Below are 12,525 nucleotides of genomic sequence, written 5' to 3' on the forward strand. Positions count from 1 at the left end.
AAATAAATAGGGGTGCCTGGGTGGCTTAGTCAGTTAAGCATCTGACTTCCGCTCGGGTTATGATCTCACAGTTCGTGAGTTTGAGTCCTGCTTCGGGTGAGCTCGAGCCCCAGTCTGGGCTCCGCACTCTCTCTGTCTCTCTCTGTCTCTCTCTCTGCACCTTGTGGGATTCTTTCAGTCTCACTCTCTGTACCTCGCTTACTCACACACTCTAAAATAAACAAACAATTGGATAAATAAATATTCTTAAAAAAAAAAAGGTTCAAGAACATGATGGGGAGGAAAGAGCCTTAGACTTGGGTTTGAATCTGAGCTTCACTAGCGATGAACCTCAGGCAAATTATGATAGTTTCTCTGAATCTTCACTTCTCATTGATAAAATGGGAACAACATTCTGTCACTTTGGTTAGTGGTGAGGGTCACATGAAATACGGATAGCGTCTCTTTGCAACTCTAAAGCACCAGAGAAGCATCCTCACACAACGATCACGGTCATTTGTAGCAACAACAGCGCAATCAGCAAAAAAGAAGTTACACACCACACGCGAACACATGCCAGTCTGGCAGCTGGTGCTTAACTCCGTTTGTCTGTCCTGTCCATCCCGCTGCAAGCACCAGGCCTATGTCGAGCCACCAGGGTGACTGCAGGTGGAACCCTGACAGTGACCAGTTGTGCTGGGTCTCAGGGGCAGCTTTGATTTTGTGAATTTTTTAATGTTAACTATGTGCATCTGTGTGACTGCAGATCCACATGTAATTTACTTTTTACATCTTTGTAAGACGTAAACACGTTTGAAAATCAAAATAATTCCTTTGTTGGACTGCACATCCTGATTCTGGGTTTAGAAAATAAGATGCCCCCTAATGACAGCTGGAGAACCGCACAGCACACGTTTATCGAGGAAGACTGTCACAATGACCGGATCACAGCAGAACAAAATCCTGGAAAACACGGTATTTATCTTCTACGTTAGCCTAAGCTTCAGTTTTAAAAAGTCCGAACTTTTTAACGAGATCAAGAGAGGAATGGAGAGTTTCAACTTGGAACCATGCTAAAGGAAGGCTACTTCTAAGCAGAAACTAGACAGGGAGGACCTTTCTTAGCACCTTCAACCCTTTACATGAAAATCAGAGCAGGAAAAACTTGCTTTGTCTTACATCCTTCCTTCCACTTCCTCTGCTGTTGGTCACCATGTTCCTTTCTCTGCTCTGTGTGAGCCATCTGACCTGTCTCTAGCAGGACTTGACTCCTTACCTTCCATTTGTTTTTTCTGAAAGATGATTAGGCTTGAAAAAGAAATTACAAGAGTGAAATTACTTATCACTCTTACCTGGATGCTTGCAGAAAATATTTTTAGACAACTATATGTGTAGATCATGGTCCTGTAACTACAAGTGTGGACAGCAGCTTCCTCTATCATTTCGAACCTCTGCTTACACAGTTTTTAATGCTATTTCCTGATGCCCAAGGGCGTGGCACTCACAATGGCCAAGAGCACACATATCTTTGCTCACAGGTACGTGTGCACAAGACTGATGACAGAGGGAAGCTTTAAAGGAAACAGCTTTCTATCTTATTCAGAACCACATGACTGAATTCAATTTCTGTTTCTGACCAGCAAAAAAGTGCTGTTTACATGCAGGAAATGACTCTATTTGCTGACTGCCCTGGATGTCAAACAGATTATTAGGAAATGGTATTTCTCCATTTCTTCTACAAGAATGAAAGATACAAATTACTGAACGCAGCGAGATAACAGGCTTTATTTTGTCCCAGGGCATACCACTGCTGAGCAATGAAATAATTAAATTGAGTTCAGACAGCATAATCCACAATTTGCCAGTAGAGTGGTCAGGGAGAGAGGCAACGAAAATCAGCCTGCTCCTTTACACAGACGTACAGCCCAACGCTCTAAGAATACTTTAAAAAGATTACTAAGTGAGGAGTTCAAAACTCCTCAGGAACAGCGTGTCTATACATACGTGGAGCTGAAATCAGCCCAGTTGTTGGGGGTCGTGGAGGGCTCTGGAGCGGTCACAGCCACAGGAGCGGGGGTCTCACGCACGGCCAGTTTGGGGGCAGGGGTAGAGGTCGTGTCGGGCCCGGGTTTGACTGGAGCAGGAACCTCGTTTTCTGGGATTTTCTCTGCATAGTTTGCAGGGAACCATCCTGTCTTTCCTTTTAATTCTCCTCCAAGCCAGCCCGGTTCTCCAGTTTGGCTTTCATCCACCTGCAGGAAAGTCACAAAGTTTAACACAAGTGGAGCTAAATCAACCCCCGGAAAGACACCACGCTCTCCACCAGGACAAAGCCCCAAGCCTCTGACCCTGTCGCACGCTGCACAGACATTTCTTCACCCTATGCTAGTCTCAGTGTCTGGAAAAACGGTCTCTAAACATTAACTCTAAAAAAACAGTAGTACGTGTTGTAATGGAAGTTCTTTCTTTGTGCTTTTTTAAAGCTTTTTTGTTTCTTCTTCTAGCAATGGTAGTTAAGATAAAGTGACTAAAGTCCTCAGGCTCATAGTTTAAATTTTTAAAGTTCCCTGGAATTGGAAAGTGATCTGATAGCATTCATCACTCAGGAAGTCATGCAGTTATTAAAAAATAATTTAACTAGGGTTTATTATTTAAAATGGAAAGCAAAGGATGTAATCAACAGTAATCAGTATTCTAAAAATCTCTAATGGGGCGCCTGGGTGGCTCAGTCGTTTGAGTGTCTGACTCTTGATTTTGGCTCAGGTCATGACCCCAGGGTCATGGGTTCGGGTCCCAAGTCAGGCTCCGTGCTGAGTATGGAGCCTGCCTGGGATTCATTCTCTCTCTCTCTCTCCACCCCCCCTCCTCCCACTCTCTCAAATTAAAAAAATAATAATAAATTAAAAAAAAAAAAAACCTTTAAATATCTCTAATAACTAAGCAGTGTTTGTTCAGCACACAGATAAGAACGATACAAACACAGTCTTAGTTTCCTTGGGAACCAAAGCTGACCTTAAGCCATTTAAAAGCTCCGTAGACACATGATGAGAAAATCCAGAAAGTGGTTATTCACAGCAACAGTGAATTTTATTAATAAGGTCCCATAGTTTTCTTTATATAAATTTAACTTTAATGTCCTAAAAGTGCACATGAGAATACAGAAAGCTGCTGTTTAAAACTCTCACAGAGGCTATTTATTACATCAAGTGCTTTTAATGTTTGCATTTTAATTCAGATTTAAAAAGATCATTCAAAACCACCAGAATGGTTCTACCAATCTTTATGAGTTACCCCCACAATTTTATGAGCCACATGAGAATGACTTTGGAGGAAAATTACATTCACTATTAGAAAACTAATTTCATTACTATATCAAATAAAGGCCTATCAGAGACCTCCTCTTATTTTTATTTCTTAATATTACTGCCTGAGGAGGTAAAACACTGAACACTGCATCAGACATTAATGTTGTTCTTTAGAGATCACAGAAATGAGTTAACAATGACTTTGCAAATATGGGCAAAAATACCAGTTTTCTAGTTCATTCAAATATACAGTAAAAAAAATAAAAATAAAAAATAAAAATAAATCAAGTCCCAAATTATGGAACCAAACATCTACTATCTGTATTCAGTGCAGAGTAAGCGTAATGTTTGTTAGCATACTTGAATTTTAAAACTGCTTGGGGTGGGGTGGAAAAAGTAGATAGGGCTTACTACTTAACTATACATCTGATTTACAAAATATTCAGTAGGTGGATGATCCTTGTACTCTGCTCCACCTCAGGGAACCCTTAATGTCAGGGGCAAAAGCAATTTTTAAAACTGCGAGTTCTCCAAAAAGGAGTTCCCCGAGATAAACAGCCACACTGCTTCAGAGGTTTTATTTTTTGCTTTATAGTTCTGATATTCTTGCTAACACTTACATCAGATGTGAACACATTAGTCACTTTTCATTCAACTCCCCCACACTGTTTTGTCCTTACGTTCCTTTTTCTGGGCAGACCCACTCTTTCCCTAGATGAGGATTTAAGATGACATTTTCTTCCACTTGGATTTTATGCTAAACTCAAATGACTAGAAATGCGTTTTCTTCTTCATTTATATTTATTAGTGATTATGACACATTTCAATATTGCCACAGCTTTGCACTGGAAACAGCCGTTTCTAGGCCAGATGGTGCCAGGGGCTCCCCAACTCCTCAGCAAGTTCAACAGTCAAGCTCCCATCCCCCTCCACTCATTCTAGGACCAAAGGTGAGCCTAACTCACTAACTTGAGCCTGACCCAGTCACTTAGCCTCAAGACAGCAAGGTGTCATCATGATCAGGAGTAGGGCACTGCAATTAGACTGCCCCCCTTTAAATACTAGTTCTACGATTTATTAACTGGGACTGGGCAACCTTCATCTCCTAGTGCCTCAGCTTGTTTGTCTGAAATGGGGATAATAATAGTACCCGTCTTACTAGGGTGGCCATGAGGATTGTTAAATAGTTAAAACCCTGCCTGGCATATGAGAAGTGTTTAATGATAGACTTTTAAAAGCCATCTTTCCTGTTGTCCAGCTCTGACTCTGTACTGGAGTTCTCTCATTTGGGCTTTTGTCCTGGTCCTTACCCTCACTTTAGGTAACACTCTCCAGTTCTCGGTATGGGGCGTTCTCTGCTCTAGGAACCTGCCTGGGACCTGTAGGGTTTGCTTTCTTGCCAGCAGTAATCCTCTAGGGGCTGGAGTTCAACCCTTGACCATGGCCTGTCGGAAACTTCGACTGGTCTATCCAGGTAGGACCTCCTCAAATGTCAGCTGCTTTACTCGATTATGTCCTATAATTTACTGTCATTCCTTCGAGACACAGGGTCTTACCTGGTTAACAAGAATTTTGGTGTTGACATCTAGAACTAGATCTGAAGCCCCAACGAAATGTCCTGCCCTGTGGGCAGGTCTAGCTTGTACCCTAGTTAGCTGATCGCACCCAGCCCCCTTCTCCTGATAAGAACAGAAAGCACACTACAGAAAGTACACTTCACTGCTGAAAGGAGTTTCATCTACTTAAGAAGGGGAGAAGATGCCACATCAGCCTCTTATCTGGTCAAACAAGAGTTTCTCCATCATTCAGGGTAATAGTGAAATCAGCTGTTCCCTTTTAACCAAGGAAATTCACTGGTCAACTTTGACCAAACAATAGTCTCAATTAAATTAGCCTGATTTGTTCTAATAGGAATCCATTAATTTTAATGAATGACTTAATTTTAAGATTCAGAGGATATAGTAAAAATTCACTCTTAACATTAAATTAACCACTTAGAAAAAGCACAAAGGTTTCATAGGAAAGGGAGAAATAGTTCCTCCTGGATTTGGGAAACTTTAGCCCAAATGCCAATCCAGTTGTGGAAAGACAGTACATAAGATTAGAATAGAACGAGAACAGTTAGGCACACAAACTTTGTGACATGGCTGGCTATAATGTGGACTTTAACATATAGAAAGCAAATTCATTATTGGTGGCTAAAAGTCAGGGGGTTCTGAAATCTTAACAGTGTCGGTCTTAATACAATTTCACTTAACCAGCCCCACTGCAACACCTCAAAGCATTTGCAGTCAATCTAGTAGAACCTTATCAAAGTGGGAAACGCAAACCCCAGATAGTTCACACCCATCTGGAATGTCACAGATCTAGCATACAAAATGTTAACATACACTGTATGCTGTAGGGCTTGGATGCAACAGTCAAATGCTCATAGCAGCTGTTAGGGTCAAGGACACATGGCTGAAGCCCGATACCATTACATCTCTTCTCTCAAGGCTTCTATGCTTCATGTCTGCTAAATTCATTTGGTAGCCCAAATATTTCTAAAACCTCTTACCTTGTCACAAAGAAGGGAAATAGAAATTCCCTCTCCCCTCACAATGACACAGAACAAGGACGGCAAAGAGACTTAAACTGTGTACAGACTCAGACCAGCCAGTGTGGCTGTCTGGGATGTGGTAAGGAGTATGGGGAGTAGCACGTGTTTCATGCATTTGCCAGCCTGGAAACAGAACGTTTCCCCCCCAAACTTTTGGGTTAGAATATTAAAACAGTTTTCTAAAGCTCTAATCCAGGAAATTCTTCCTCTGTTGTAACTATTCAACCCTGCCCTTGCAGCACAAAAGCAGCTGTAGGCAATACACAAATGACTAAGTCTGTGTTCCAATAAAACTTTATTACAAAACAGGCAGTGGGCCACATGTGGGCCACTGCTGGAATCGTAATGTACTGGTTCCTCAAAAAAGTAAGGATACTATGACCAATTGTTACTAAACAAGCCACCCTCGGAAATCGAAGGAAGGCAGGAAAGGAAAGGTATTGACTATATTAAAAAAAAAAAAATCTCCATCAAGAGAAAAAAAAAGAAAAACAATGAGTGTAAGAAGATAAACAATTTTCAGAATGAACTGAACTGGTTGAGGGCTGACAACCACTGAAGAGTGTCTTTTTTTTTTTTTTTTTTTTTTTTTTAAGCTATTTCTAAGACGGTATTTTCCAGAAATGATTTAGGATTAGTCTTGACAGGAAAAAGGCATTAGGTTAGATCAGTGGTTCCTGTTAGTGACTGCCTAACAGAAGGAACCACTTGGAGAAGATTTTGAATCCTGTATTTGGAATAAAGTTCCCAGAGTCTCTGGGGGTGAGCCCTGGAATGGGTTATTTTTTTAAAACTCCTGAGCCGTTCTGATGTACTCAGTCCTACACCACCTGGACCTGCTGAGTTAGATGATCAGCCTGTGCTCTTAAGACAAACTTCAACAAAATGGCAGCGAGCAAAGAAAGGTCTTCTAATTTCTTATGCTATTCCAATGCATTATGGATGTCAAATGTGATTTAGTCATCCTCCAAATACTGGGACTTTCAGATCAGAGATAGGCCATATCGATGTTCACAGTATCTAAGCCCTAGCTATCAAGGTCAAACTCATTTAAGAAGCTTCCATTAAGAAGTTCTTCCCTGAGCATATCGGTTGATTCTGATTCCTTTCCTCTTAAGTTCCTAGCAGAGTTAGTAAGAATTCCCTGAGAACTTCATCAGGCATGGGCTTTTTCATGTGTTTCTTCCTACCTTTCTAAAAAGATTTGAAACATCAATGGCAGACATCCTCTTGTATTTCTTTATATTATGAACAATATTTAGAATAGGATGATATATAAGACAGCACTTTAATTTTTGTTAACCATGGAAAATTTTTTTTGGAGAAAACTGGACACCAAGTTTTTTCAAGAACAAAATACTTTTTAGAGCTCCCTCCAAGACTGCCTACGCTAAAAAAAGGATATGTTAGGTTTTTTTAATCTAACCAGTATAGTCAGCTATTTTTTAAGGAAGTTTGAGAAATCTGAGAATCTTATGATTACTGAGCCCACAAAAATAAGTGAACTCCTGATTATTCAACTAAGAGATTGATAGTAATGTTCTACTACATATTTTCACGACCATGTTTCTTGACCTCAAACTGTAGGGAATAAAAAATCTGTTACTATCCCATGTCAATTTCTGTAGTTTTTGCACTGACGGTTAACCTCAGGAAGATAATCTAGTTGAGTGTCATTTGGGGTGTCATGTTACATTGTGTGCTATAAAATGAAGACACTGCTGCTGTCCCTTCAGCAAGCCAGTAAATTATGCCTAGCAGTACACATTCCACATTTCATTGTATATTTGGGATGTCTGAGATAGATAAAGCAAACACCATTCCAGTACTGGGTGGACATTCTCTGTTATACTTGTCAAAGTTGGATTAATTTCAGTGTTTCATTTAAAAATGACAAATGTTGATACATTTGTAAATATGAAAATAATACAAAAGTACAAAAAATTAAACATGAAAACCCCTCTTTACTGCCCAGCAGGAACCAATGTTAATGGTTTCATGTCTGTATTTCAGGAATTGAACTACATACACAAAAACATTCACATGTACACACACACACACACACACACACACACACACACACACACATTTTATTTAACCAAAATACAATTACACTGTGCATATTGTTTCTGCCTTTTTTTTTTTTTTTTACTGGTGAGCTTATCTGTATATGTAGATCTATACGATTTTTTAAAAACATCTTGATCATACTGTTTAGCTATATCATAGTTTATTCAAACTACTCCCTTGCTATACTGGGATGTTCCTTTTTTGCTTTTACCAACAATGCTGCAGTGAAGATCCACATGCACATATATTTGTGCAAATGCCAACAAACAGTCTAACAGAGGGAGAATAACAGAATTTCTGGGTCAAGGGGAATAAGAATTTGAAATTTGAATAGGCATTGTCGAATTGCTTCTCACGTAGCTTAGCCAATTCATACAATCGTGCTGACAGTGTATATTACAACTACTTTCCTACACTTTTGACAAAGCGGGATATCACCAAACTTTTAAATTTGCTCAGTTGAGAAATGAAAAATGCTGTTTTTTTCTTAACCTGCATTTCCTGATCGCCAATGAGATAAAGCCTTTTTTTATATATTTTTAAAATCATTTGCTTTTCTTCTTTTTACTATCTCCTCATATCCTTGGACAACTTTTATAATTTGTGGGTTTCTTTCATATTAACTTTTTGGAGTCTTTATTATGGATGTATTTTGCATTGTCAAATTATAAATTATTTTACATTGTCAAATCTGTCCATTTTTATAATTTATGGCTTCTGGTTTTAGCTCAGAAAGGTATTTCTTTGCCGGGAAATTATTCCAATACTCTCCTTTAAAAAAATTAAGAATTTTATCTTCTAAGCTTAAACTACCTGGAACTTAATTTTTGTCTGTACTCTGAGACAGAGACTTGACCTTATAATTGCCAAATACACAGCCTTCAAGTTAGTCCTTAAATGGAATCTAGCACAGAGAAATCTGGTACACATACCTTTATACCTCTTTTTTCTCTGTTTTCTTTTTTAAGCACAACCTACTGTACAAACTCAAAACATGTTTCTACTTCCACGATAACACCCAAAGGTATGTGTACTTACACAGAATCAAAGCGACTTAAAAGAAGAAAACACTTAATGAGATGTAGACTTCCTGACAGTTACATAGACTTACCCATTCCCCTTTAACCTCCACCAGGAAAGCAAAGGTTTGAAAGCAAGGCAAAATATGTTTAATGAAATGTTTTATTTTTACAGTATATCTAAACTCTATTCATCTAGTCAAGAGGGTGGTTAACTAGCCAATTTGAGGAAAAGTATCATTGTAACAAGACTATGTTTCCAAAGAATACCAATATTTTCTCAGTATAGATCATCTGTAACACTTCTTCATTGTAACATTTTGTAACACTTCCTTATCTCAACAAGAGAACACTACTTTTCTGTACCTGGTGTTGCAACAAAATCCAGTTTCAAAACATCAGGCTCTTTTTTTTTTTTCCAGTGTAAAAAAAACAAAAAAACACGCTTTGTTATGAGGCCCTATCTGATGTCACCTTGTACTCTCACAAGTTTTAGATTCCTGGTGTCATATTTTATATATTTTAACAATTCAAATGCTTTAAAAGCCACAATAGTTCAAAGACGAGGCTGCATGAATAAAGCTGCTTCAGGCCTAGCAAACACAGCACAGGAAAGAGTCAGTGGTGACGGGGCGGCCTTGAATCACCGTTCATGTGTATGAGTGCGGTGCCTCCGCCAAAGAGAAAGAGAGGCTCTTTCTGCAAAGAGTGAGTAAGGCTGGCACCCAGGCATTCAAATAGTTTGCTGAATGGAGGCTGGACTATATTTGAAGAGGGTTTGTGATTGTTACGGAGATTCTGACTTGTGAAGAATCTGGATATTTGGTCTTGATTCTCTTATTTCTAGCCCATGACAGGTAGAGAAAAAAACTATCAGAAAAAAAGGGAGAAATGATTGATATCTCTGAATACCAAACACACTGTTCTTTCTACATATTTTGGTTCACTAAAGATCGTGTTTTCTCCACCCAGAGATCTGATGTATACGTGCGAGAGGAACACGTAAGTAAGGGTGCAATGACCTCTACAACGTTTTTAGTCCAAAGACATGTAATACCAGTATGAGAAGCATGCTTATCTCAATCTTTGACTTTCATAGTTCTTTTAAAATTCGGAACCATCCCCATCTTTAAACAAACAAAAAATGCCCAACAGTAAGTGATGTAAAGTATGACCATTTCTAAGACTCTTATTCTTAAGTTATTAACTAGGTGCAGGAACTACTGTTCTCTTTAGAAAGTGATTTCGGTCAACCACGTTGCTTCATTCCTTCTTAAACTGGTTACTATAGTTTGAGTTGCACTCATAAGATTATATTTAACTATTACCGTAATTAAAGAAAATAAACTTTGACAAAGCAAAATTCCAAACTCTTTTATCTGCTCATTTGCAGAATAAGAAGGCAGATTCACTGTATGTAATTCATGGCTCTTCACACAATTCAACGATCACACAAAGGGGAAAAAAGATGCACTGATCCGAAAATATAGAAGTTATCATTGGCAATTACGAAAATGATGATAAAGCATTTTGCACTAAAAACTATGTCTTAAGGACTATTCATTATATGTAAGTGGTAATCTAAACTCTGAAATTACCAGACATTTATAGATTTAAAAACATGCCAAGGCTGTGATAACAACCCATTTTCTCTAACACCTCTATTTTAAAGTGATGTTAGGATACATTTCTAAATACCATCTTTCATTCTGATAGGAAAGGAAGACTGAGCCCATACTTCAAAAGTCCAGATGCTGGATTACCGGATTTCATACTCGGTGACAATTTCACGCTGTCAAATAAAGTGCAGGAGGAGGACAGGTGCTAATCATTGACAGAAATCACACTTTGACGGGAGTCTTTCTTACCATTACTATATCTCCGGGCTGGATCGTGATCTCATCATGACTTCTGGATTCAAAGGGATAGAGCGCTCGGTAATACACCACCTTTACATTCTCCTGTGCGGAAATTGTAAGTGGGCCTTTTTCTATTTCCAAAACAGTGGGGAGAAGGGAACAAAAATAAAACATTACACGGAACACATATGCATGACAACAAGCCAAATGAATGACCTCTGCTCTACTGCGGCCCTTACCATCTGAACAAGTTCCATCTATTCAAGAAATTTCTGAAGCACATACTTAGTGCCTAAGGAGAGCCAAATCTGATGTCAGCAACTCAAACCCATCAGAGTCCACTGGCCGACGCTCCCTGAACAAAGGCCATCCCAACGCCAAATGCAGTGAGGCCATGTTAGGTCCCTTTAGAACAGCCTCCCGGCTCAGGCTCCAGCAGTGCACATCTGTAAAGCATCAATCCCCCTCTTCTCCACCCAGGGTGCCAAGTACAATGCAGCAGCTAGAATGTGACCCCCGAACTGAATCAGCCAAGAAGAGAACTCCTTTGGCAGAAAGTAAAGCAGCACAACTCTCCATACTAAGAGACACGGAAATGTCGATGTTTTAGGTCCCTAAAGCAATCATATAAAATGTAAGCGCCGATTTCACCAAGAACAATTATTATTGATAATCCCCTGGTGAAGTAAGTCTTCCTCTACATTTCCCAGGGGAGGGGAAGTGAGCCAAAAGACAGAACTTGTATGAAAATAATTTAGATTTCAAGTAAAAGTTTTCAAAAACGCATGCAAGCAGAAGACATTTTGGCTTCTGGCTAAAACTTAACAATACCTAACCACAGCCCTCAGAACTTTATACCCTAGAGCTGCAAGTATTTAGACACACATCTATTTTCTCTGAAAAGCAGTGAAGGGAAGGTATTATCTTCATGCAGTCTTCAGCTGGATGATGTGCAGTGTATCTCACTGACCAAAGGAAATAGAAATCCTCATTTTAGGGGCGCCTGGGTGGCTCAGTTGGTTAAGCGTCCAACTCTTGATTTTGGCTCAGGTCATGATCTCATAGTGCGCGGGTTCGAGCCCCACATCGGGTTCTGTTCTGGCAGTGTGGAGCCTGCTTGGGATCCTCTCTCTCTCCCTCACTCTCTGCCCCTCCCCGCTTACAAGCTCTGTTTCTCAAAATAAATAAACTTTTTAAAAAGTTATATAAAAAAAAAGAAATCCTCATTAAAAAAAAATTTTTTTTTAATACTTATTTTTGAGAGAGAGAGAGAGAGAGAGACAGAGCGTGAGTGGAGGAGGGGCAGAGAGAGAGGGAGACACAGAATCCAAAGCAGGCTCCAGGCTCCGAGCCCAACATGGGGCTGGAACTCATGAACTGCCAGATCATGACCTGAGCTGAAGTCGGACGCTTAACTGATTGAGCCACCCAGGGGCCTCAATCCTCATTTTATACTAGGAGGCAAGATAAGGAACTTAAAACTAATTGCCTAAGATCGAGTACTGGTGAAATTATTTTCATATCAAAGAAAGCATTAAAACATAAATAAGCTTGCCATCATTTCTCCTAAACTGCAGGCAGGGAGGGTGTGAGACCCAGTTCTGAACCCCACTCCCATTCCTGCCCACAGTAAACAGGAAGCAAACCCTACGGAACAGTGTGCTGCTTTCTTTTCTTTCTGTATATCAATAAAA

The 12,525-nt window shown here is 39.6% G+C and overlaps 1 protein-coding gene across 8 annotated transcripts in view; it reads right to left on the bottom strand.

Moving 5' to 3' along the window:
• The window catches only part of ITSN1 (intersectin 1), a 220,478-nt gene that overhangs the window by 69,102 nt on the left and 138,851 nt on the right, over nt 1-12,525 (bottom strand). For 6 of the 8 annotated variants that reach the window (XM_023238780.2, XM_023238778.2, XM_019839414.2 and 3 more), the window contains 3 exons: nt 10,841-10,962; nt 9,065-9,079; nt 1,984-2,231 (listed from right to left, as the gene is read on the bottom strand). In XM_023238780.2, coding sequence (XP_023094548.1) covers nt 1,984-2,231; nt 9,065-9,079; nt 10,841-10,962 — 385 coding nt within the window. The remainder of the gene's footprint in view (nt 1-1,983; nt 2,232-9,064; nt 9,080-10,840; nt 10,963-12,525) is intronic. The other 2 variants (XM_023238781.2, XM_023238779.2) reach the window with 1 other exon arrangement.

This window comes from Felis catus, chromosome C2 (genome assembly GCF_018350175.1).
Source record: "Felis catus isolate Fca126 chromosome C2, F.catus_Fca126_mat1.0, whole genome shotgun sequence".
Classification (NCBI taxonomy): Eukaryota; Metazoa; Chordata; class Mammalia; order Carnivora; family Felidae; genus Felis; species Felis catus.